The 27,558-nt window shown below is 36.6% G+C and overlaps 1 protein-coding gene and 2 long non-coding RNA genes across 4 annotated transcripts; 2 read left to right on the plus strand and 1 right to left on the minus strand.

Annotated features, from left to right (window-relative positions):
* Positions 1-539: 539 nt before the first annotated feature.
* Positions 540-27,558, plus strand: LOC140138411 (uncharacterized). The gene is made up of 4 exons (XM_072160307.1): positions 540-666; positions 3,174-3,359; positions 23,918-24,071; positions 27,285-27,558. The coding sequence occupies exons 1-4, from the start codon at positions 582-584 to the stop codon at positions 27,358-27,360; spliced, it is 501 nt and encodes a 166-aa protein (XP_072016408.1). The 5' UTR covers positions 540-581; the 3' UTR covers positions 27,361-27,558.
* Positions 5,429-9,362, plus strand: LOC140138410 (uncharacterized). Its single transcript, XR_011856994.1, has 3 exons — positions 5,429-5,731; positions 7,287-7,465; positions 8,969-9,362. It is a non-coding gene; the product is annotated as an uncharacterized lncRNA (long non-coding RNA).
* On the minus strand, positions 12,765-17,838 carry LOC140137673 (uncharacterized). 2 transcript variants are annotated; one of them, XR_011856881.1, is made up of 3 exons: positions 17,689-17,838; positions 14,833-14,901; positions 12,765-13,942 (listed from the first exon to the last, which is right to left on the minus strand). It is a non-coding gene; the product is annotated as an uncharacterized lncRNA (long non-coding RNA). The 2 variants fall into 2 exon arrangements; XR_011856882.1 differs by lacking the exon at positions 17,689-17,838 and adding an exon at positions 16,916-17,119.

Here is a 27,558-nt window from a genome sequence, read left to right on the forward strand (position 1 = left end):
CCAGAATGGTCCAACAAATGGCTTCAATTGGGCCTTCAGTTTGCAAAAGTTTCTCACTTCTGAAGGGGGCATATCACCCCTCAAACATTCTCCTGCTTTTGCCCTTTTTTCTGCTTTCGACACCCGATAATTTATACAGTTAATAATAGTGAGAACTTGTCCACAAATGGCTTTAATAGATTCATTTCACCAATTTTCGACTTTTTCAAACTCAATTGTACACAATAATAGTACCAAAATAGTCCATCAAATGGTTTCAATTGGGCCTTCATTTTGCAAAAGTTTCTCACTTCCCCCCTCAGACATTATTATTGATAAGATACTTTGGTCATAGATCACATCATAATGTCCACCAACCATGCATAAAAATGTTTATGACTCTGTTGAATGGAATATTTATTCAGTTTATTTGTAATCTGACGCCTGATATTATAAACAAGTGCGTGTATATTTCCACGTGATTCGCTACAGGACGTATTATTTTCTATCGGTTCGTTTCCGTCTGTACAAATATAATTGTTGACCTGGTGTTGTCACCATATTGTATACTCTTCCCAATCAGTCAAGAACAATACTTGTTTATGATGAAGATCACACTATTTGCCCTAATAATTTCGGCTGGAATCTTGACATCTTGCAATGTCAATGCAAAGTACAGGAAACAAGGTAAGAATATGTCTGCTTTCTTTTCAATTTTTAATCGATGCTTTAAAAAAAAAATCTTTTTGTTCAGCATTTCTTGGCATTAGCATGTGAAATCTAGAAGATGACGTTGACGAAACTTCGGCCAGGCGCAAGTGATCTGGTGAAGAGGGAGGGGGGGGGGTTGTCGCCATAGATAGCTGGTCGGGGCATTGTTTACAAGACGGGCAGGTGTATCCAACAATCGGGCTAATTACCCTGATCGTAACAGACTGTAACGATGTAACGAGGTCTTGTACAATGTTTGGTCGTTCAGTTTAGTATAAGGGTCATTCCTTTTCGAACGAAATTACAAGAACGCTTACATTCTCGATTTCAATTTAGCGATTGTGCAATCTATTTCATTAATACGCATTCAAATTTCTAAATAGTGCATCCAATTTCGCACATTGTGCAACAAATTTCGCAAATTGTACAGCCAAATTTACGTAGCCTTGAATTTAGAACCTATTTGAAAATACAAATTCATATATGCAAAAATAAAATCGAAAAATTTTCATCGAATTTGCGAAGTGCAGAATCCTGAAGTTCTCAAATATTTTACAATGGTTCAAATATGAAAATGCTATTTATCGTGTTTATTTTAAGCATAGATACATGTATCGTCAACATTGTTCAAACAAGCACGTTGCTATATTAAATGTGAAGGGAAAACATAGTTTTAAGTATTATGTTAAAAATTGCCTAATGCATAGGCCTTGTAAAAATGAAATGAATTATTACTAATTATATATTTAAAAGCATTTTCCCAGTTCAGTTCTGAAACCATAAAGTTATGTATGTCCCATACTTCAATCAAGCTCAGTGTAGTTAAGCATTTAAAAATATATGAAACTCTTTCTTATGTTAATGCTGCTTCTTCTTACAAGAATATATAGGTCTTTTAAAGCTTCGTATTTTTAAATGTATTATATGTACCGTATAAGAATAAAAACTGAATGAACACTGTCAAAACAACATCCAGAAATTAAATAGCCAAGCATATTTTGCAGTCGACTTGCAAACATATTCTTCACATCACAACCTTGTTTAATTAATTAATATAGATCCATTTCGTGTCCAATTCATTATATGAAAATCTGGATAATATGTATAGCTAAACAATAGAATGTCGGCGGTCAAGTTTAGAAGCCGCCTCGCACACCGACACCGCCTGGCTAATAATTATTTGGTGCAGCAAAGACACTAAAATGAATACACGGGATGGATACACGTGAATTGCTATGCACGGTTTTGATATCAGACGAAAATCTTCGGATACCGGGTTAGAAAATGATGAATATCTCCCGTAAATGAATTTTTCTCAAGAAACCAGATGTGGTCTCATACACTTGAAAATACGTGTTGAACAAATATGATGGTCGCTAGAATGCGCTTTGAAAATTGGCCGTGCGCTTTGAACTCAAAATCGGACCAAAACTCTAATTTTATATTGCGTTGGTCCTGTATGGACTACATCGTGTAGTACAGCTGCACTCACTACTAGGCAGTATAAAAGTCAATGACCATTGACCTCAATGGGGTATACAAGCTTATTCACGCACAACCAAGAACAATTACCCGGCTATTGTGAGTAGCCTTAGTCATGTCCCTCGACTAATTATTCGTCTCAAAGAGCTTCAAAGGTCTGAACCAAATCGTCGGCTGTATTCCATAGTGGCGTATAGTGATTTTTGGTCAATTTTTTGAAAATTGGCACATATGTTTTTAATGATGTTCTCTTTCATTTTTTCTAAGTCTCATCAGTCATAATTAGCTAATTAATTAGTAATTAATTAATTAAATGTGGCGTATAGTTACAAAGTGACATTTTTTGTATTCCATAGTGGCGTATCGACCATACGCCACTTTTTATACACATTTTATAATTATGAAATATCGGCAAAAATGAAAAACATCGTATGTCATAGTGGCGTACGCGTATCGGGCCTATACGCCACTATGGAATACGAACGACGAAAAGTAACGCCATAGGGATTACACGGCGACCGAGGTGGCGTACGGTTAACGTTAGGTTAGGGTGTTGCGTTTTGTTCGTTTTCCATAGTGACGTATAGTTTTATTTTCAGTTTGCCAGCAATAGTATGTATTTATTTCTTTTGAAAATATATAACAATAAAATCTATTTAGTTTACTACAGAAATTTCACATCATTTACAAAATATAATGAATGTCTGATTTACACAACTCGATTTTAAATTGGCATTTCTTCAAACCCGATTTTCTCGAAAAGTTGTTTATTCGCGGCGCCCCACTATACGCCACTATGGAATACGGACGACGAAATGGCCAATCGTGGCTGTGGATTCAACCTACCATGGCGATTTCTGCCATGAAGATATAGGGTCGATGACACTGTGCCTCGTACACTAATTGGCCTCCATGAGCGATACGCCAACATGGCGGAGTCGGTAGGCATAGTCTTTGATTCTAACTCATTGGTATGAATATTATTATTATTAATATTATAGGTAATCACTGGTTTGAAGACGAAACGCTGCCTAAAGGCAAGGACGATAAAAAGCCAAATGGTGATGAAGGGTTGAGGGAATTCGAAGAGCTCTTTAATCTTCACGATGCTGCAGCGATAGCAAAGAAATACACAGGAGATTGTGTGTTTATGCATCAAGACTTAGGGATCCTACGAGGTAGAGAGGGTAAGTTTCACATGGTGTGGTTTATGTTGCCCAGTACGAAATTGGCGAAATCAAAGTATAAATAAAACACAAAGACATCCAATTTAAAAATGAATCTGAAATCAGTTTCCTTTTGCACTCTAAAATTATAACGGGCGAAAGGTTTAAAGTCAATTGAAAATCAACATTACTGTTTGAGTTGTGATGTTAATCAATTCAACTCAACGAAATAGGCAGAAGCAAGCAAGCAAGAAACCAAGAAATCAACCAACTAAATAAGAAATAATAGGCGACTAACATCATTACACACCTTCTTTATCTACGATGTGTAACGATGTGTAGATATTATGCTTAGGGGCGCACCATTAGATTTCCAGGAGGGGGGGGGGCATGGGAGTTTTTTGCAAAAAAAAACTTCGCCCACTAGTGAGACGAAAAAAAAAAACTTTGCCCACTAGTGAGACGAAAAAAAAAATTTTTGCCTCACTGATGAGTAAAAAAAAAATTCCCCACCCAACTTTGTATAAAAATTTACATTACAATTGAAAAAAAAATACTTTCCCGGCGAAAAAAAAAAGTTGGGGTCTATGGGGTAAACACAAATACTTTCAAAATGTTTCTTTTCCTACAGATTACATAGTACAGAGATAAGGTTGACACATATACACTGACATTAGCTGGTGTCTATATAGACATGATAGAGTAAACACGGATTTTGAGTTCAAGGTCATGCAGGAGTAAAATAGTGTTGATTACTGAAAATCACCGTAAAGTTAACTTTTTATTTCCACCAAAATTAATGGTAAATCTAACTCATCGACGTAGTTATTGGAATTTTGATTTCGACGAATCGCATTGAGTGCGATAATTGAATTCGGCAGGGAGACGAATCGTATACTTTAGTTGTACAAATCATGTTGATCTATAGTATTATATAGCTGGAAACCCCGAATTTTCTATATTACCGTACATGTCCTATACTAATATATTTGATACCACCGTATAGCTGTAGGTATCTTCTATCCATTGACACCAAAATAAGTACATACATTCCCCACATGAATTTGCTGTGGTTTAATAATGTGTGTGCGCGCCCGTGAAATTGGAAAATCCCGGAAAATCATGCGTAAAATATAGGCCAATATTGTTATTTTACTTTAAAATCCTCGAGTTTTTGCTAATTATTACAGGGTGACTATTTATAACTTATATAACAAGATAGCATTAGGACAACCAGTAATTTCTACACAAAAACCCCAAATCAAGAATGCGTGGTGCTATAGTGTACACGTAGTTGAATGCGTATTCGACCTCTCTCTGCGCAGTGGTAGATACATTTAGGATACAGCATAAAGCCGAATAGCCTTTAAAACGCTTTTTGATGGATATATCGATTATTTCAGAACATGCATATTTATTATTGCCAATAATTCGTGTACATTCACTTCTATAATATACATTTTAAATGAGTACTCACGAATGTTCTAAATTTTTAGAAGGACCAATGGAATGGTACCAAGATTTTCAAACGCCGTTTACTCAGAACAGCAATATTGCGTATTCGGCACTTTCCGTGTTCATAACGATATTATTGAGACTTACATCATGATTTTTAACCATTGCAATGCATTAAGGAAATAATACACCATGTCATGGGCAACTTTAAATTTACCTACGTTTTTGCATTAATATGTAGTTTGAAGCACAAGTTTGTCCATCCTGTCACACCTGATCCTCACGTATGTAAAACTGTGACAATACGTAGTGTATCAAGGAAGATCGACGGTTACGCACGAAGTGCGTGGAATGGCAACTCTCATGTACAATTTGAGGACAGTGACGTCATAGTAGTTATTGTCGCCGTTGATGGCAGCGTCATTTTTCTGCTATTACTTATTCATGAGATTGGCCATGAATTCGTGTGACGTATCCAGCCAATCTAATTAATATTCATTTGAACCAATGTAAACAAGGAATTTCCCGCGAAAGGTTGTCATGTCATGCATGTTTGCTGAATTGTGAGGAGTAAATACGGTTATTTCATCCGAAAAAAAAAAAAAAAAATGATCTTGACTAAGTTTTTGTAATATGTATTATCCTGAATTAACTACTGCATAAACTGAGGTACATCTGCGGATGAGATAAGGCCAAAAAGGTGATAAAATTAGTTGCAAAAAGAGATTATCAATTATCATGTTCGACACGTCCGATATATGACAACGTCAACGGTGCAACAATGCATTGATCTAAATGTAATCCATCATTAACTGGCATGACTGGGTCCGGAGGAATCAATGCTCATCACATTGACTGCAGATGCTAACAGTATACAGCAGACTTGGCTTGGAGTTGGTGTCGCTCATGCAAATCTACATCCGTCACCAACATGAAAGGTACTAAATTTAACCAGTAGATTTTAGTAATATTTAAGTGGCATTGCCATTGGCCATTGCCAAGCCCAAGTAAGCTTAAATCTGTTATTACGCAGGGACTGTCATTTTCTTCAGAAGAGGGTGGGTCATGAATATACTTGGTGAGGCCATAGACCAAAAATAGGGGGCGGGGAGGGGTTATAATTTTTTTACACCGAAATTAGGGGGTTATAAAATTATTAAGGGCTGGTGACCCAAAATTTTCGAAGCGCTGTGCACGCATTCTTGATAACTTTCGATCAAAATGTACGCACAATCATTAGTTATCTGATTCTAAATTTTTGAGCACTTCACAAGACCTTCTTTACACTTATGATCAAAATTTTAACATGCTCTGCACACTTACTTTAATAATAAACTGCATCGGTTATTTGGAGGACATTGCCATTGTGAAAAATCCAAACATTTTGCCTTTTTTTTAACCGAGGTATTTTTGACCATTTTGGACGCCTTAAAGACACTCATCTGGCTATTAAAATGCCTTGATATGCTTTCTTCTACTACATTTATATGTGCGTGTGTATACATTTTGTATCACAGAGCCACTAGCGTCATATAGTGTGCAATCTTGGCCAAGAAGTACATTTAAAAATGTCAAATTTGAATACAATATGGGCCCTTCAACATGTTCAATCCGCACCTTCCAAGATTCTGTTACATTTTGCCTTTACAAAAATTGAACAGGCTAAAACAGGACGACCGTCGACCAATAACAGATTTTGTGAATCACAATCTGTGCAAATATGGTAGCGCCAAATACAAATATAGTGGCCAGCACGCCGCAAGCAGAGAGAATATTTGACGTCACGTGCAGAGGTATTTACAGTATTTACGCTGATGGTGTGGAGGTCCACTGTTGAATATTAGTAACCGTGTTCTGCTTTTTTACTTAATAAACAAAAATGATTGGATCACATGTGTCGCGTTTATTCATGAGGTTATGAATTGTTAAATAAGGCCCTTCGCACTTGATTATTAGTTTCCTGTTTACCGCCCGCGTCCAAAATTGAAAATCTCAAAATAATTAATTATTTTATTTTTATTTCCAATTTTCTCCTTCAAAATAACTTTCAACTACTTCTACTTGCCATTTTCTGACTTTAATAATATCAACAATAATGATGAATGAACAAAGAGTACAACTCCACCTTCACTTATTTATAAAATCAAATATTGTTGTGAAATAATTAAATGCCCACCCTAGTCAAAACGAGTCGATAATTGCTTGTAATAGTTCAAACCAAATAAAGAAAATAAAAGATAATTAATAATTAAAAGTCACCTCGTCCCTTTTTCAAAATCTTAAACAGGAAACTAATAATCAAGTGCGAAGGGCCTAATGGCCTTCAGGTATTGAGCAGTGGGTCAAGCAGCTCATTTTTGTACCTGGGCATTACATATCTCGAGCAGAACTCAATTTCCCTTTCCGGTATTACTCCCAGCCTTATAAAATACATGTTCATTACATTTCAAAGATAAATTAATTTTCAATCTTCGCTATTTTTTACAAATACAGGAAAATGTCTCAATGTTCAACTTGTCTGCAATCCTCAATGTGGCATGGCACAATGGACAAGCAGCACACTCTCTTAGCATTTGAGAATGGATGTATACAAAGATTCTGGCTATGCTTTGAAACCATGGCTGATGACTCCTTTTCAAAACCCACTCACAGAAGCAGAGCAAGAATGAAAGGTATCAGAAACTTAATTTTTCCCAGGTCTTGGTCTTTGGAGTGCATGATCACAAGGCTTATGTAGTGAAATTATTAGTTTTCCGTCACTCGCCTCGTCACCTTTTCAATTTGACCAAAACTTTCATTATTTTCATAAAAAAGTCAATTATCTGAAAATTGAGATGGAAATAATCAAAATTGATACTCTCAAAAAAAAAACAAAATGTTTGACATCCCCTGCTGATCATAATCAGCATTTTTTTTAGAAAATGGAAATTTAAGGATTACCTCATCATGTTTCTAGTGATTGGAAATTTCTTTTCATTTTAATAAAAACAAATTCAAATCTTTTCTCAATCTGTTGCAAAATGTTTGTAATGATGATCTCAGCGTTAACTGTTTTGAAATGAAAGTTTTGACAATAATGAAATTTTCCAAAATAATGAATAATGAAATCATGACCTCATATTTTACGGAAAAAAATGTGATGGGAAATTAATCATTTCATTTCATTAGCCTAAAATCATTTCCAAAATTGGGGGATTTGCAAAATTGCCAATTTTTTCTCAAAAATAGTGTAATTTTCTGTGATTTTTGGGTGTGACTGGGGAAGCCCATGCAAATTTTGTACCACCACTGAGGAAGTTTTTAGAATGTACAAACTACAAAGAATACTGGAGTACCTTGGGAAGAACCTTGGAGGAATGGTCATGGATCGATTACCAATTTACCATGCTCACTTTCAGCACTCAGTGCAGGAATAAACCCAGGCCATGGTGGTGATCGAGAGGTTAGTGCTACAACCACACATCGTGGTAAAGCCCGCAGCCCATTAAAATCAATGCGGCCCGATGAAAATTTGCCTTGGGGCCCGCCTGATTTGCCCGGGCCATTTGCTTATTTACCACACTGCAACCACAACTGGTACCAACCCATCCTCCGGATGTCAATTATGCATAAAAAGTAAAATATTGGTGTACATTATATAGAGTATAAAGTTTTGTAAGCTAGTTGTGATTTTAAGCAGTTTTTTTTTTGTTTATAGTCCATATTGTCTACATGATATGTTTGTACATGACCAATGACCTTAATGAGGGTGTGTGTGCCAATTATTAAATATTGAAAACACTTAAAGGGGTACTAGGTGGTAAATTTGTGTCAATTTTGCATTTTTCTCAAAAACTAATAAAAAAAATTTATTATAGGGGCAAGGAATCCAATTAATACACTGGAATTTCAGTGACCCAAGACAAGCGGTTTGTTATTTATGATAAGAAGTAAGGTACCGCTAGGATGTACCTCATTTCCTATCATATATACTGAACCGCTTGTCTTGGGTCACTGAAATTTCAGTGTAGTAATTGGATTCCTTGTAAAGGTGTGTTATTATTTTTTGAGAAAAATGCAAAACTAGTCACAAATGTACTACAGGGGTGTAGTACCCCCTTAAAATGCCCCTAAATTCTTTGTATGTGTTATGTAAAACATTTAAAATTTTCTCTCTCTCTCTCTTTGTTTTTCAGAGCTCACAGATCCACCCAGATTCTGATTGAATGGTCAGCGCAAGTTCTTCTATTTGTATGTGGTACCCCGGTGGTACCAGCCCCTTAAGTGAAAGCACCATCATATGCCCTAGAGGTATTATTGTTGCACTGTGCGGCATCGTTTTCAACATCAGATGGACTTTTACTATGTGCAGGAGACTTTTGATGCATGTATACCAGCAACAAACTAAACTAGAGTGGTTACTGCACCATAGCTGAACCATGGACCTTTGGCAGTATATACAAGTTTATTAATCTATTTAATACACGAGAAGAAAAAAACCACATGATTTTTCCTTTTTTTATATAACAAATTATCACTAGAAATGTTGGAAAAAGAACCAAATATAAATGCATCAACCCGCCCGAAAAATGAATCAATCTCTACGCGACGCGAACGCTGAAGCGAAACACTGCGCTGTAGTACGCGGAGTGCACAATATACACAATCAATGCATGTTTCGTACTTTTCTAACAGCTTTTCTGATTGGCTGCTTTGATATAGGAGTGTATGAATTACTTTTAATACCCACTCCAGTTGTGGAACATTACAGATTTATAAGTCATATACAGGGAGAGTATGGATTTCAAAATAATTAACACTATAATTGAAGACCGAATTAAAAAGACTGGTTTGCATCCCACTTCAGGGCAAAGGCGAGGTATGATTGGTTGCGGACCTGCACAGTACAAACTCGGTCTTGTTGACAGGATGTCAAACTAGTCTTTTTAAATCGGTCTTCAAATATAGTCAATTCCACTTCAAGAACATGCTCCCACTGTGGAAGATTTTTAAAATCTTGGTTAAAATGGATATGATTGGTTAAAATGACACATGCACCTGGGGAACACTCAACTTAGAAGTGATGTTCTAATCTAAACTATATCAATATAACTGAATAAATGTTGCAAGTCAATGCATTAGTAAACAGGTTTCTTGTAGTTATTTTATGTAGAAAGTGAACTTGTACAAAGCCTATGCAACTGTTATAACGCCTGTAGCTTCAGAACTAATAATCGTGTTCACAATGATTTGACATAAAGAATGATGGTTTGTTTACGTGTATTTTGATACACATACATCCAATCATGTCAATCAGTATTGGCAACAGCCAAGAAGTGTTTTTTTAAAGAAAATGCCCACAAGTTACAGTCGATTGTTTCAATTTGAAATCACTGTGAAGACAACGACAGGGTTTTACATGCCACAATATGCTTGCATAATAACCATTGATCGCTGTAAAGTGCAACTTTTAAATTGGGTATTTTTCTTTAAAAATTCTAAGTACTATCTTGCTATAGTCAGAATGCACATAAAATCATAAACTATCAAACTTTAAAAATCATTCGATCTTGTTGAAAGGTACATCAAATTGTCCGGAGGGGGATCATAATTATTGCACAGCCCATACTGCTATGTTATCAAAAAAATCTAGAGTACACTAAATGTAATGCAAAGTTTCAAATCATAAGTACATTTTGGTAATCATTTTATTTATTGCGTAAACTTTCACTATAAACCTTCACTAGCAACATTTTGAGTTTTGGATGTTAATAAACTTAGTCGTACTTGTAGTGATTAGTAGCCTTGGCGTGTGGATCTGGGAGTACATACAGTATAGTACAGCTGCTTAGCTAAAGCACTGAAAAATTTTCCACATTAAATATAGAGTACAGAGCGCTAGCACGACACGCCGCTAGTCCGAATCTGAAATACACTGTACCCGTCCATCATGCTGCTAGTCCGAATCTGAAACACTTTTTCAGTCCGACATGCCGCTACCGCTAGTCCGAGTCGGGAAAACACTCCTTCATTCCGACACTGCGCTAGTCCGACTACACAAATTCCCTATAGGTCCGAAACTGAAACCATTGGGCTAGTGTGAAACTGAAAAACACTGCGCTAGTCCGAATCTGAAGATTATGTCTAGCGCAGTGTTTTTCGGATTCAGACTTGTGCTGTGGTTCACAGTTGCGGACTAGTGCTATGGTTTTCAGTTTTGGACTAGCATGGTGTCGGACTGTTGCAGCGGTTTTTATTTTCAGACATATGCACCCGTAAGTACAGGGAATTTGTGTAGTCGGGCTAGTGTTGTGTCGGACTGAGTGGTGCACCCCGAAGTACAAGGTCCAATGTTGATTTTACATGTAAGACGTGGAACTATTTTGATTTGACCCTTGGTGTCCTCCCGAGGTCACAAAAGGTCATACAGTGGTAATTAATAAAAATTGCTGATTTTATTGACAGATATTCCAAATTACTCATCTGATCACAAGGATTAAAAATTACCTATCGTAACATAGCATATCCTACAAAAACAACATTTTATAGGCAAAATATCACATTTTTTTTTTTTTTTGTAAAAATTTCAACTGACTCTGATTTTAGCAAAAATGGTGTAAAATTGCTCATCTTGACATAAATATCAAAAAATGATATAGAACTTGCCTTCTTAACTGTTTACTTGTTATGTGCAATGGAAGTCAAAGATCAACAATGGCTTAACGCGGCTGTGTACTCTGGACATTGTTTCTTTCGCGAAATTGAGTTTTTTTGATATGTTTGTACTTTGGTATGTTTTTTATAAATACAAGGAATGAAAATCCAGATTTGTAAACTCCAACTGCAATATTTAAGGATTTTATTTCACTATTCCACTCGTGTTTGAAATTTAAAAGGAAAGAAAATCTTTGTTGTACCAGCAGGATACACGCTGCGCAACAACGCATCGCGTTAACGCGTATCGCGCAATTTGGTAACGCACAAATACGCTACGCATACGCCGACGCTTATCTGCATGCGCGGCGCATCTTATGGAAACACCACGGAAGCACTGATTTCACAAAACCCTAGCGGTCAAATGGCTCCGCTTTTAGCTGATAAAATGTGAATTTTTTCAAGTTCTTTCCGTGATTTAAACATCAAGATATGAATAGATTTCGCCAAACTTCTCAAGGGCTGTGGATTTACCCGATGTTAACGTAATGTAAGGTAGAAAAACGAGAACTGCCGCATTCTTCTGTAAGCTTGATCCAAGTGCAAAATGTGACCACTTTAAACTTCAACAGCCTTTATTTCGATGTTCATTTTCTCGGTAAAATGACGATTTAGGTACACGATAACTCAATAAATACAGCATCTACAGGTAAGCAATTATGCTCCTCATAAAAAGCATGATCGACTTAAGAAACGGTTTTCTCATTTTTTTATATTTTGGTTTATTTCCAATTTTAGGCATCATTTTGTGCAAATAGGCGTTTGTGAATTTTAAAAGTTCAATTTGATGCCTTATATGGTCAATATCTCACAAAATAAGGCCAATATCAAAAAAATAAAAAAACGTTTTTGGAATGGAGCCTCAAGATTGAGCTAAAAACAACATAAAATATTTTGGAAAGAGTGTTTTTTTGTTATGATGTACCTAACAAATATTGCCAAAAACTCACTTTTTGTTATTTTCTTCATAATTGTTGTTTTTACCCCAAATCTGTATTTATATTAAGATTTATTGATGTCTTGCCTTCATAAAAATGTATACTTTTATATGTCTTATGAATAATTACAAAGTTATGGCACTTTTACTACATGCGTATCTGAGAGTACACAGCCTCCTTAAGGCCATCCAATGGCATTTGACCTCTATTTCAGTATGTGAACACATTTATAGGCAAAACTATTCTTTTTCTGATTTGGGTCATCTACACAAACAATTTGCCACCATGTTTTTCAAAATTGGAGCAAGTTGAAATTTTACCCCTGCACAAAAAAATAAAAAAAAAGTGACATTTTACCTGTATATGTGTTTTTTGTACGATAACTCCATAACGATAGGTCATAGATATCACAAACTTTATCTTGTTTCAATCCTTGTAATCAGGAGTAATTTGGTATGTCTCTTTTTGGAGCATTGTCAATTTTTAACCCCTGTATTACCTTTTTGTGGTCACCAGGGGTCAAATCCAAAATGGTTCCACATCTTAAAATCAACATTGGACCTTGTACTTCATGATTGTGGATTTGCCATGTTTCAATGGCTCCCTGTTTGGGAGCTTAGCAGCTGTACTTGAGGAATTTAGCTAAAGCTACCATCTAAAGTCTGGTGTAATATGAGGATAGGCATGTCCAATATTTTGTCTTGGTGGCAGTGGCGGCACTGCAGGGGGGCAAGGGGGTCATTTGCCCCCCCCCCCAGTTTCTCCCCACCACTTTTGAGACAAAAACCTCAAATCACACACATTTCAACTTTCTGTGGCAATTTTGTGCAAAATCTGTTGATTTTGCCCCTCCTGAAATTTACTTTTCCCCCACCCCATGAAAATGAAAAAACATTCCTGGTGCCGCCACTGCTTGGTGGATACTGCAGATGTATATTGGACCTGCCTATCCTCTATTTTACAAGGGTCTCAAATATGTTAGTGAGTAGTGACCAGTCTATTTTATGACACCTCCTGACCTTCACATCATCTTGATGTAGCCTCTATGGGTGATCTGCTTTTCCAATTTTATATTCATATACAAACAAAAAATTTTAAAGGAAAACAGATGAAGCCAGGCAGGATGGTTGAGGAGGTACCATGACCAGGTTTAAACATCTGCAAGAATATTATAATTATTATAAAATATTCCACCCAGCTTTTTGAATGTAACCATGGACTATTGTTATAATTGCACTTACCTGGTGTATTCATATGATACATTACAATATTGTAAAATTTATAACATTTGTAGGTTATTAGTCCATCTTAAGTCAGATAAAATGCCATTTACTTCCTAATTTAGAGATTCATGAAAGATTGTGCTTTAACCAAAACCAATTTATAGTGTCATTAAAGAATTTTGTAGCAAAAATGTAGTACTAGTAGATTGCATTTATCAACAAGAAAGAATATGCTCAGTCTCTTGAGTCACAAATTGTGTTGCTTTTCCTGAAACCATGGTGGCTGTACATTTCCCTGTAAAACAGAAAGAAATAATAAGAATATATTAAAAAGTGAATTAAACAGAAAACATTTTGATATTTTTAAAAATAGGTCTCAGCTAAGCTATTGCATGCAATTTGCATGGATGAAATGTAACAACACAAATTTCATGCGATGAATTATCTTCATGAAATTACCATGTGAAGTTTTTCTCACCCTTCACTTAACTTTGCTGTGAGACTTCTTAAAATATAACCGTTAAAAAGTGAGCTGTTGTAAACTGCTTATCCACAAAAATAGCCTGTTAAGTAAAATTTCAAAATTTTAGGGGGCTGAGCTTTCGATCCTAGCAGGATCTTTATCAAAGGCAGAGATAAAGATCCTGCTAGGATCAAAAGCTCAGGCCCCTAAAACTTTAAAATATAACCGATCAGTTCACTGAAGTCTCTTACCTTTAAAAGATCCCAATTTATTTTAATTAAGTATTGGCATAGCCAAGAGAGACAGAGTGCCCCCTCCCAAACCTTTTCAGGTATAAAATGGGGACAGCGAAGAGTAAAGTGTAAAATGTGACACAAATTGACAAATGGGGATGAAATTTGTCTTGCCCTCCCCCCGCACAATGGGACACAAAATAGACAAATGGGGGAATATTTGGTTTTGCCCCCCTCACACTACAAAACTAGCTACACCACTTACAAGAAGAAAGTTTGTTCTAGGATTTATTAAATGAATCTGATACTGAAAAGAAATTATAATTTTACAAGAGATTTTAATCCCAATTTTCTAACTTTATTCATATTCTTGATTTCACCATTTGTACACATATAATAATAATAATAATAATAATAATAATAATGTTCTGAATTCTCGATTGTTGTCTCCATGGGTAAGTTGCTGTTGGCATTCATGGATCTACTTACCATCCACTGTGTCTTCACAGATTCTTCATAGAAATCAAATCAATCCAAAACACATTGATATTCCATCATCTGCAAACAATACAAGCATATGATCAGTTAATAATTACGAAATCATTTAGCGAACTGAAAGTACTGCACCATTTCACCCTGACATGTCAATGACATCAGTTCATCTATAAATTTGAATTTTGATGCAATCGCACAGGAGGGAGGGAGGGTTTTCTTCAATGTAAAATTAGCATTGTCAGTAGTTTTCAGTCTCGAGGAAACGATGAGGCCTTTTTTTTCAATTTATGTGAAATTCTGAGGATAAACCCCTAGAGTACCACAAAAATCCTTGTTCGCTAATAAACTTATTTATATGTAAGAAGATTTCATAAATCATTCCGAAGTCTAAAATAATTTGAAAAATCTATTTAAAAAATCGGACAAATCCCAGAAATTGGGGTAGGGGACGAGAACCAATTTTATACGGCCTTAAGGCCAATTCCTCCGTTACGGACGTTACAGATACATGCAACTTTTAGTAAATAGCACACATGTTTGCTGTTAGGGTAACACTTTATTTCTTAATATGCTACACTCTAATGTTCAATACAATGAAGCAGTTTTGTTTTGACTTTCTTAGTTAATTAGCTACATGAATTAGAAACGAGCGTTACGGACGTTACGTGAAAGTGCCTGCTTTTTTGACAGATGGTACATATCCTTAAATCTCCATTCAGTTCTGTGTTTTATTTTTTTCTGATTACTATATTGAGCAAGCCCTGACTCCATTCTATGTAAACATGAAAAGCAAGTTTGAAATTAATAATCCTGTATCGTCCTACACTGTTGATTTAGTGTTACGGACGTTACATTTTATCTCAAATGTAACGTCCGTAATGTTTAACATAATGAAAAAAAAACACTGTCAAGGTGCTTCCTCAGATTTTTTTCTTTAATATCTTGAAGTACAGTAGGTCTGACATCAATCTATGGAGGCATGATTAGCAAGTTTGAAACTAATATTAATAATGTTCCAAAATTTTGTTACGGACGTTACAAAAGGCACTTTTGGCATGGAATTGGCCACATGCTATTTATTCTGCATTTTGACAGCTTGGACTCTAAACTCGCCATGCATATATCGGTCGGTGTTTAATATTTTGATGAGCAAATTCAAACTCAAATGATGCGAAGGCCGAAGCTAGTCGTCTCAAGCAAACTAAGTTCACATCAGGCCAATTCCACCGTTACGGACGTTACAGATACATGCAACTGGCAACTTTTAAGTAAATAGCACACATGTTTGCTGTTAGGATAACACTTTAATTCTTAGTATGCTACTAGTACACACTCTAATGTTCAATATAATGAAGCAATTTTGTTTTGGCTTTCTTAGTTAATTAGCTACAGAAATTAGAAACGAGCGTTACGGACGTTACGCGAAAGTGCCTGCCTTTTTGACAGATGGTACATATCCTTAAATCTCCATTCAGTTCTGTGTTTTATTTTTTTTTACTCCATTCTATGTATAAACATGAAAAGCAAGTTTGAAATTAATACTCCTGTACCGTCCTACACTGTTGATAGAGTGTTACGTAACGTGTAGCGGTGTCAGTAAAACACCCACCACCGCCACCGAAAATAAAACACCGAAATAACCGATTAAACCGAAAATGAATGACAGTCAATGACGGCTGTGTAAACACCATCGAAATCACCCTGCTCGATCAACTGATTATTGATTTCTGGCATCTCTGCTGAACAAGGTCTGACATCAATCTATGGAGGCATGATTAGCAAGTTTGAAATAAATGCTCCTGTTTTGAGCAATAATGTTCCAAAATTTGTTACGGACGTTACAAAAGGCACTTTTGGCATGGAATTGGCCATCACAGAATTAGAGAAGGAGAACCAGGACCCCTATTATACCGCCACATATAATCGCGTCGTCAGCTATGGGGAGAAAAATTGGGGGTATTCGCCCAGACAAACAAGTACGGTACCTAGACCTGTGACTTTGGTTCACGTAGTGAAGCCGACACTGCTTAGCAACGAAAGGAACTCAAGCGACTAAGATAATCTAATTGCGCACTACCTATTTCCTCTGCGCGTGATTCCAAATCTGGTGCATCATTGCGGTCGCGGAGTAACATCAAAAAAGAAGAAGACGTGTCACGCTGGTAGGCGCAGACCAGCGTCCTTGGCTTGGAAGGACACGCAAAGCTCCGCGTATGTCACTCATTAACAGGGCGCTCGTGTCAATCTGAGCAAGACCCGGGAGTGCTATTCATGCGTTCTTCTTTGAAACCCAGTATAGTAGTACATGTAGTAATATAGGCTTTCTTGGCCAGGACGGTTATTCAGCCAGGCCCAGGCTAGTCCGAGGTGCTCTCTGACGATAACACTCCGATCGCCAGGCAATCTACGTTTGTAAGTAGGCCAGTGGGACAACGAAACCGCTACGTGAACGAGCTAGGCCCAGGTCAGGCCCTGGTGCTGGGTTGTCATTACCTGAACAAATAAAACAAAAACGTTCGGTAAACTGTAGGCCAAAATATAGGCTTATTCATTTAATACTCGGCTGTGAAGACACTAAAAAAGACATGATATTCATAAGCTTTACAAGGGATTCTTGTGCATGCACAGAAACCCTAGTATTATTGCCATTATAGGCCTACATTGCATACACCGGTATGTATTGTACGGTGCCTCCACAGACGCCGATTTACTGCCTTAAAATTTCATGTTTTCTGACATTTTCATGGGCAGACAAAAGCAAGTAGGCAAAATAATGTCATTTACTTTTAGAAAAATAAACAAAATACACAAACCATACATTTGAAGCATGATTTGAGGCAATTTACTCACCAATTTCACTCACTTCCGGCTCTTCTGTGAAAAACCGGCCATCTTGTTTTGCAGAAACCTGAATCTCGCCCGAATTTAGTCATTTTCAAGTAAGTCCAGACTGGATATTATAATTATGAGATAAGACACCTCGTACAATCACTTGCCTGTAACAATTAACGTGCAAACGGCCTATACCGATGTGAGGACAGTGCAAGAGGCACATATACCTAGTCTCGAGCGCGGGCCAGACTGTATCAGGACGAGTGTCAGGTCCACGTAATTAACTGGTTGTGTAGGAGACTATGCACGAGAGTCACATTTGAGTGTCGCAGGCGTGTAAAGTCTTTATAATAGTACGCGTAACCACTAACAATGCGTACGTAGGCTTCTCTAGGTGGCAGCAAAATTTTTCTGCTTCAAATGCGCGGGGACCCCTGTGTAAAAATGGCACTTTTTTGGCACAGGGCTGTTTGCGCAACAAATTCTTCTGTATTGCGCTGGTATAGGAGTTGCAAGGGCCTGAGTGTATTGTCACGGTGAAGACCGTATGCTAGCATACGTATGGTCACGGTGTATACCGTTGTCAAAATACCACGTACTTTAGTACAGTAATAACGCCCTATGTTGGTCATAATTACGTATTTTCAACGTAGTGAAAAAATATTTGAGGTAATATGCGACCCATAGAATATAAAAAGCAGAATATTGGTATGTTAAAAATGGTGGCTACGGGGCGTTATCGCAAAAGACAATATTGCTAAGACAATATTGTTCAAGGTTGCCGGCTCCAAAAACAATAGCAAACAAACTTAAACTATAAATTAGCACCCGATAGAGGGCAAAGCCTGAAGAATGATGGAAATTATGGGGTAAAGAGTAAAAAAATGAAAAAGTAGGCCTATGAAATAGGTGACGAGCTGTCCGTAAATATAACAGAATTTTCGTTATCAGTTCGTCATCCTTAAGGTTACTCTTGCTTTCTTGCCCTGCGGGGCCCTTATATTTGGTTCCCACTTTGAGTGTTTAGTCGTCGTATATGGAGTCTCCGGCCTCGGGCCTACCGGCCCTGCGGCCTTGATGTTTTTGGTTGATATTGGGCCCCAGCATCTACAAACAACAATGAGTTACCTTAAGGGTGACGGGCTGTCTCTAATTAAAAACAAAACAAAAAACAAAACCTTAATTTAAAACCTTGAGTAACCTTAATGTAACGACCTTGAAATGTAACTTCTAAAAATACTAGTTCTTATATTCTATAGTGTTATATTACCTAAAATAGTCTTCACTACGTTGAAAATACGTTTTAAAGTGAATTATGACCAACAGAGGGCGCTATTACGGTACTAAAGTACGTGGTATTTTGGCAACGTGATACACCGTGACCATACGTATGCTAGCATACAGCATACTCTTCCAAGCACGGTCTTCACCGTGACAATACACTTCGTATTGTCACAGTGTTTTCCATGTACAATACCGTAGAATTCCGTCTAGAAGCATATATGCCTCGAAACGAGGGTTTTTTTAACGAAAGATATGAAAGGCCAATACCCTTCTCAAAAACATCGCAATATATTGGTCTTACAAATATACATGTTTATACAGCCGCCTTTATCAGTAATATAGTTGTTCAAACTCCAAATAACGTTTTTGTTGAGAGTGTCTGCCTCTTGTCTCTTGTGTCCAAAAAACTTCGTTTAGAGGCATATATATGCTTGTAGACGGAATTTTACGGTATGTGTGTATTGGGTCCCTGTCAAGTTTGTTTCGATCTGAGCATGGACATTAAGCCGTAACAGACCTGGCTCATTGCACACGGATGGATTGGGTCGTGCTTCCGATCCCTGTTGGTATTTTCGTCTCAGAAGCAAAGTTGCCTCAGGGCTCATACTTGGTATAATGATGGACTATTACCACGAGAAATGTCCTGGGGTAGTCTCGACCGCAGAGACCCTAATTGTTGTCTGTCTGTCTGTCAGTCTGTCTGGGTGTCCCTCCGTCCCTCCGTCCGTCCGTGTGTCTGTCTGTCTGTCTCTCAAAATTCTGTTACCTTGTCAACTTGTAAGCTTACATGACTGCTGAATTCTGTTCCTCATTGAACTAAGATTACCACCAAACTTTTTAAAGCTGCAGCTGGTCTGCCAACTTAACATTAGCTTATTAAAATGACTTCTAAAGCTACTCCTCCAAGTTTGCACTTTTTTTTTTTTCTTGGTTTATTTACACTCTGCCATCATATACAAATATGTGTAACATAATAACCCCGGTCCCCGCATCCGTGCATCCGCGGGTATTCATGCTCGTCGCAAATTTCGCGAAATAAGGGGTGTTTTCAGATGAAGAAACATGATTCGTAAAACACACAAAAAGGGGTGTTTTTTCAAGCCACATGTTCGCGAAATTGAAAAAAAGGTATTTTCATCGAGCAGTCTACGCGTTTCTGCCAGAAAAGGGTATATTAGAAATATCGTTCGCGTTTGAGCGAAAATAGGGGTATTGTCGAAGGGCAAATAATTCGCGAAATCGCTAAAAAAGGGGTGTCAAATGTGCTATAAAAACTTCGGGAAAGGAGATGAAAAAGGGGGTGTTTTTAACTTTCAGCGACAAGCATGATACCCGCGGATGCACGGAGTGCGGGGAACGGGTCAATAACCGACATTTTTCTACGTTTGATGCACACATACCAACATTATCTGAAGCTTATACCATTTCATTCAGTTGTGTATTGAATCCTCATGAGGGTAGAGGACTGAAGGTTATATTTCTACACCGTTTTTTGGCTACCCGAGGGGTCATCCCCCAATTCATTATAGTCAACCTATTGGCTGGTGACATCAATTTGAACCCAGGACCTACCCATTTCTCAGATTTGAACTTGAGCTTTGATAGTCAGTCAGTGATGACGGACTTTCCTCCGATGAATTTTCCTGACGATGGATCTCAACGTGGGATTTATTCTGGGATTGAAACGTCGTATTAAAACCATAAGAAAAAAGAAACATTTAATTAAAATCAGGGATTACTGTGCAACTCAATCAAAAAAAGTCTATGATTATATGTACCACGGAAACATTGCATAACAGCAATGTTAATGATGCGGAACTCTCTGATTCGGACTATATTTTGTACCGTAAAGACAGATATTATCACTGGAAGACCAAAGGTGGTGGCCTCTTATGTGCAATAAAAAATAATATTATGTCGCTACATAGACCAGACCTCGAACCTGATAATGATGAAATCATGGTGTTGGAAATAAGATATACCAAGAGTAAAAAAATGGTCATTGTATTACAGAGAGCCAGATGGTTGCGTGGATGCATTTGTTCAAAATTTGCAGCTTGTTTTGTCTTAAGTTGCCCCTGAATTATGATTTTATCAGTTTCATGTTATTGGTGACTTCAACTTGACCAAGATCGAAGGCTGCAGAAATATGAATAATGTACCCCTTGTTGAACTGTCTTTCTGTGATGTAATAAATTCTATTTTTACTGACGCAACTTAATTAATTTCATCCCATCCCGTAATGCATGTAAAATATTCTGGAATTCTGAGCATCACTTGTTAAAGTTTCGGAAACTTCGTAATCGCCTGAAAAATGTGATTGCTGTTAAATTTGACCTGTACATTGATGATTTTGGGTCTACGCTTCTGGAAAATCCAAAACGTTTTTGGTCATTTTTTAGATCTAAAACCAGATCAAAATCCTTGCCCAGGTCATCAATGATACCAATGGTGTAACCGCTTCCTCTGCTAAAGAAAAGGCTACTCTCTTTAACAGTTATTTCTTTTCTGTATTTCCAAAAACCAAAGAATTGATCTAAACTTTCCAAATAATTATTCCCATCTTTGAACATGATGATGTACGTGATATTCTGAAAAATTTGAATGTTTCCAAAGCATCAGGCCCGGACGGTATATCACCACGTATCCTAAAGGAATGTGCATATCAAATTGTTTCACCCTTATGCCATATTTTTAACTTGTCTCTGAGTGAAGGTAAATCACCTCAGGAATGGCTTGCAGTCAATGTAATACCGGTTTATAAAAAGGCCGGCAAACAACTTGTTAGAAATTACAGGCCAGAATCTTTACTTTGTTTTATGTGGGAAGATCATGGAGAGAGCAATTGTCAATTTGGGTTTTCCTCATATAAAAGAGAGGCTCTATCATCTTCAACAAGGCTTTTTATACAAGGGCGTTCCACTGCCACTCAGCTTCTTGAATTTTTTCATGAAGTCAGTGCAGCCTTGGACAACGCTGGGCAGGTCAATATTGTTTATCTTGATTTTTCCAAAGCTTTCGACAGTGTTTGTCATAAATTACTCTTATAATAATAATAATAATAATAATAATAATAATAATAATAATAATAAGACATTTATTAAGAGCGCACTATTACATACCAAGCGGCCTCTAGGCGCCTAACGCACAATACAGCATTTATAAAAACTACAAACTTATCAATATACAAAATATGAAATCAACTATAAAATTAAATAGATAATTTTACAAACTCCGGTCTTTTGGTTTTCATTCTGGTCTGGTTTTATACATAAACGACCTGCCCAGTGTTGCCCAACATTCTAAGATTGCTTTATTTGCCGACGATGCTAAGTGTTTATTAATGCAAAAAAACCCTTCAGATTGTGAGCAGCATCAGTCAGACATAAATGCTCTAGTCAATTGGAATAATACCTGGGAGCTTAATTTTTACCCTTCTATCATGTATATATGCCAGGTCACTTCCTTGAATGGCACAACTCTCAGTAAAATTGATACCATCAAAGATTGGGGTGTCGACATATCAGCTAAACTTGTCTGGGATACCCATATTAATAGAGTTGCCAATAAATGCAATTATAAGATGGGCATGATCATGCGTAGAGTAGGGTTCAAAGCCCCAGAAAAAGTTAACTCTTTATAGTTCCTTGATCAGAAGTGATCTTGTGTATGGTAGCTGTCTTTGGAGCGGTACATCCAAACACAACATCCAGATGTTGGAAGGTGTTCAAAGACGAGCTACCAAATTCATCTTACATTATCCTGATCAGGATTATAAGGAGAGGTTTACCAATTTGGACTTACTTCCCCTTACTCTCAGGCGAGACAAAGGGGATCTCTTGTTTTTTTACACATGTAGGGAGGGTCACTATGATAATAATATCAATAATTATGTTAAATTTTGCCAAGGGAATGGGCAGGACCATCACACCACTAGATTATCTTCCGATCCATTTAAACTTAAAATTCAACGTTGCAAAACCGAAGCGCACATGACTTTTTATTTTAATCGCATTGTGCAGGTTTGGAATCAACTCCCTTTGTCTACAAGGACAGCCGGTTCATTTTCTTCCTTCAAATCCGGGGTGGTTGGATTTTTGAATTCTCATTTGACTCAAAATTTTTGTTCTTTGAATACATGCTCTTGGAGCTCTTACTGCAGATGCTCGAATTGCAGGCTTATTGGGGCTGTCTTGTTTTTTTCCCCGAAAAACAAATCGAACGGTGGGATGGTCCTAGAGGTGATTTTGCACCTGTTTGTCCCATTCTTTTCGCTGGCATTGTATTCTATTTACTTTGTCTTGATTGGTAGGTGCAATATTTATATATAATATATTTGTCTTTGTAATTGTATATCACAAAGTGATGAAGCATATAATAAATAAATAAAATAAATAATTAAATAAATAAATAAATAATTTAATAAATAAATAAATAAATAAATAAATAAATAAATAAATAAATAAATAAATAAATAAATAAATAAATAAATAAATAAATAAATGTCTCTATCTGTCTGTCTTCTTCTTCTTCCTCCTCCTCCTCCTCCTCCTCCTCTTCTTCTTCTTTTCTTCATCATGATTAGGGTCTGTGTAATAATTATGAGCCCTGGTGGGTGGGTAAAATGTGGGGGGGCAATTTTAACAAGCCGGGGGGGGGCAAGCGATTGTTGGCACACATTTATATATGGCGCGCCTTTTAAATAAGACGCTCTGAAAACGCTTAGGAAAACAGTACGGAAACGCTTAAATGTGCAAATTTTCCTGCTCGCTGCGCTAGACCATTAATGTTTGCAAATTGGGATCCCCAAAATTTGGCATGTGCAAGGGGAGGGAGCTCAAATCGAGAGGGGGAGGGGCAAGAGATTTTTACCGGGCTGGGAGCGAGCCGTTTGGAAATTTTAACCCCATCATTATTGCACAGCCCTTATAATATTACTGCCTATTTTTTTGTTATGTATTAGCTGTTCGTGACGCATATAACGATATGTTTGCTTCCGGGAAGGATAGCGTGAAGAACATAAAGGGTGATTTTGAACTGCTGGAAAATGATTACATTCAAGTCATTGTTGTCGCGCAATATTTTGACAAAGATAACAACAGCATGGGTGTGTCTAGGTAAGTCAGCTTGGTTTGGGCCGGACATTTTATAAATCAAATTAGAAGAGCGCAGACGACATCCCTTGTTTTACAATCCAGACATTGAATGGGAGAAGAATCTCGCATTTTAATTTGATGGCTCATTATACATTTGCGGTCTGCCCAACACCCCTTCAATTGCTATAAGCTTGCACATCAGAAGCTAGGTGCCAAACCGAGGACTCACTAACCTGCTAACAATAATTTCGGTGTTCTTATATTACGTTGTTTGCCATACGCCCGGCTGCTGGGTGTCCTCGGTTACTCTGCTATTTTCGGGTGTTCGTCTAATTTACAAGTCCACTCCCACACATCCGTACACCGACCCTCTCCAAACAGCCCAGTTGGTCAATTCCAGCCAAAGCGGGCCAAAATTCTCTCTGGGGGCCATTTTGAAAATGTTTTCCTTTTCAATTCTAGACTTATCAAATGAGACGATCATGTCTAGTGAATCATCAGGTGGAAGTGCCATCGGATTGAAAAATAACTTTTCTTGCTAGACCAAATAAAGTGTTAAATGCACATATGCATGTTACCCACGAATTCAAGCATTTTTCACCTGTTGTACGCCATAAAATTTCACTTTCTTTAATATCTTTCAATATTTTATATGTGACTCATATACACTAGAAATCGGTGAAGACTTTGAACGTAAAATAGAATTTTATTACATATATCTACAAAGAAATATTTTGGTTATTACAAATTTTAAGAAAGAACCAGGTGTACAGTTAAGATTGTGTCAATTCTTCGAACTCTTTCCAAAGTGGCTGTCATTTAACATTACTGTATTATTTCGAAAGATTAGAATAAATGCTTCATATAAATATAAAGTTAGATTTTGTATCTCGTCGCAGGATGAGGATCTCTGATGGATTCGTGGGTAACAGCGTCTGGAAAATAGCAATTCCTATTAATTTTTTAAAATAAAAATATAAAATACTTTTCCGTATGTCAATAATTCAGGCTGCAATGGCACTAAAATGAATTTTAATCAAAATACAGACTACATGGAATATTTAGAATGGATCATTATGGCATTTTGGGTATAAAAATTTTGAGAAAAATGAAGTTGCCAAATTCAAATAGACAGAGCAAACAGTTTTATATTATTATTTTAGTAAAATCATTCCATATTTTCATGCTGCAATATTCTATTAACTCGTGTTTGACAGTTCCTATGAACTAAAACACTATCAATACATTGTTAACTATAATTTAAGTAGGGATTCGTGGGTAACCAAAATGTTCGTGGGTAACACATATTTGAAGGTATGTATTAGTAAGCGGCAAAATAGAAAATATTACAGAAGGTTGGAAACCACCATGCAGTTATTCCTCCATTGTGTTTCAATGATTCCCGTTTCTCTAACCAATTGCATTTACCCCAAAAATGGTAATTTAGGATAATCAATCAAAACTTCATGATGCAGCTTCAGTATACCTTCAAGAGGACGCTATTAAATAGGACTGTTTTGGAACCTATTTCGCATGTTTTCAAAATGTTAAGATGCATAAGAAACATATAATTTACCAGTAAATCCTTGGATTCGTGGGTAACGCCGAATTCGTGGGTAAAGCTATAAGTACTATAGTACCGTTTGGAATTTGCGTTTCTTAGGTGTATAAACTGTAAGTACTGTCAAAATTATAGCATACCCATGGCTTGAATATGTGCTGATTTAAACTTAAAATAAACAATCTCCTTATTTTTCAAGGTTAGCATCTATTCGGGATTCGTGGGTAACAAAAGTTTAAACCGTCGTAGATTCTTTTTTAAAGCGGTGAACATATTTTTACGATTTACAATTTTAAGCGCTTTTCAAACTAAATTCAGTGTCCAAAGTCATTAAATGTTAATTTAAGTTATGGCAATTATATTTGCTGGACTCGTGGGTAACAGTTGATACGTGGGTAACATCAAATTTGATTTTATGGAATTTTATGGGTAAAACGTATTTGCATAAAATAATCACTTGGACCTCAGAATTATAGAACGAAACTTCGTTTCATGATATAGTCATTTATGGCATATTCATTTAATATTTTTCAGAACGATCATTTTATTTTTGACACGCGGGTAACAAAATTATTAGCCAAATTGACTTAATGGCCTCTAGAGTCCACAAACTTTGGTGGAATTCAATCGTTTTACATATGATGAGAGATCATGCAAACGTCTTTCTAACGGTAATAATTTCATTTTGATTGAAGGACATTCAATGACATATATGGTGCTTTATCTTTGAATTCGTGGGTAACGCCAATTCATTTAAGCTATCATAACTTGTCCCCTGGTATGACTTGCTAGTAAAGGCCTATATGCACAAAGAGAGCACATTGGACGTGACATGATATGCTCCATCTCCTTTATTAATGACATTTTAAAGTGGAAAGTTAACATAGAGAGAATTTTGTCCCGCTTTCGCTGGAATTGACCAGTTTACATTTTTGACATTTCAACTAGGTTTCATTATCATGCAGGTATACGACTTTTTGCAAGAGAACGCACGCGTCACATTGTTGCTTTTTTACATGTGCATTGTGCCTACTGTGAACATTCTAAGAAAATTGAAACAGCTGTTTTAAAGATTTGTTGTTGTTGTCATTTGAAATGCGATCAAGCAAAATCAGTCAGAACTCGGAAATATTCAATTTTAAGTTTCTTATAAGATAGTAAAAGCATTTACAAAGCTGCATTTTGCAGAAAACCCCAAATATTTCCTTTGTTTGGCTATATCTTAAAATCAATATTTCCGAGTTCCGACTGATTTTGCTTGATCGCATCACATTTTAATACTGAATAATAAGCTTTAAGCTTCCTGACGGGCACGACTTCCAAAAGATATGTTTAAATGCAATTGATGAAACCAACTAATAAGCGTTCAAAAGCCCAACACTGAGTAGCCGCACGTGGGACATTTGGTGTAGCCTACATGTTATACTGCTTTCATGCATGCAATTTATTGTAAGAACGTAGCCGATATAGCCATATTTAAAATATATATTTATTGGTGTAGGATGCTTTGGTGATATTTGTCTAGATTAAATTATATCAGTCAATGAGGGTAAACTATTTAAATCTTCTTGGGCAGTGCCAAAATTCAAATCATAAAATAAGATTTGCTTTGTAAGTGGTATTGGAGTTACCGTGGAACTAATATAAAGTTTTTCTTTGATTGTATTTTTCAGACAACTCATTATTCTGAAGCTCGTGGAAGGTGGATATGAAGCACACCGGATTGCTGACATCACTGAATATAACTGAAATACTGCGACAAAGTCGACAACGTTTAATGTTCAGGCTTTTCAGTAATAAAATATATCAGATTAAACATCTTATAAAACTAGTTTTAAAAAGTAGTCAATTTGCTAGTTAGATGTTTCTTTCTACGGCGATCATATCACTTTATTATCAATTATTATTAAAGAAATGAAGCTCAGACAAACTGGCATTATAATAAAG

Source organism: Amphiura filiformis, chromosome 17 (assembly GCF_039555335.1).
Source record: "Amphiura filiformis chromosome 17, Afil_fr2py, whole genome shotgun sequence".
NCBI classification, from domain to species: Eukaryota; Metazoa; Echinodermata; class Ophiuroidea; order Amphilepidida; family Amphiuridae; genus Amphiura; species Amphiura filiformis.

Coding starts and splice junctions, on each gene's coding strand:
- LOC140138411 (XM_072160307.1), top strand. CDS start 582: ATGATGAAGATCACACTATTTGCCCTAATAATTTCGGCTGGAATCTTG. Junction 667..3,173: donor TGCAAAGTACAGGAAACAAG/GTAAGAATATGT, acceptor TTAATATTATAG/GTAATCACTGGTTTGAAGAC. Junction 24,072..27,284: donor AACAGCATGGGTGTGTCTAG/GTAAGTCAGCTT, acceptor TGTATTTTTCAG/ACAACTCATTATTCTGAAGC.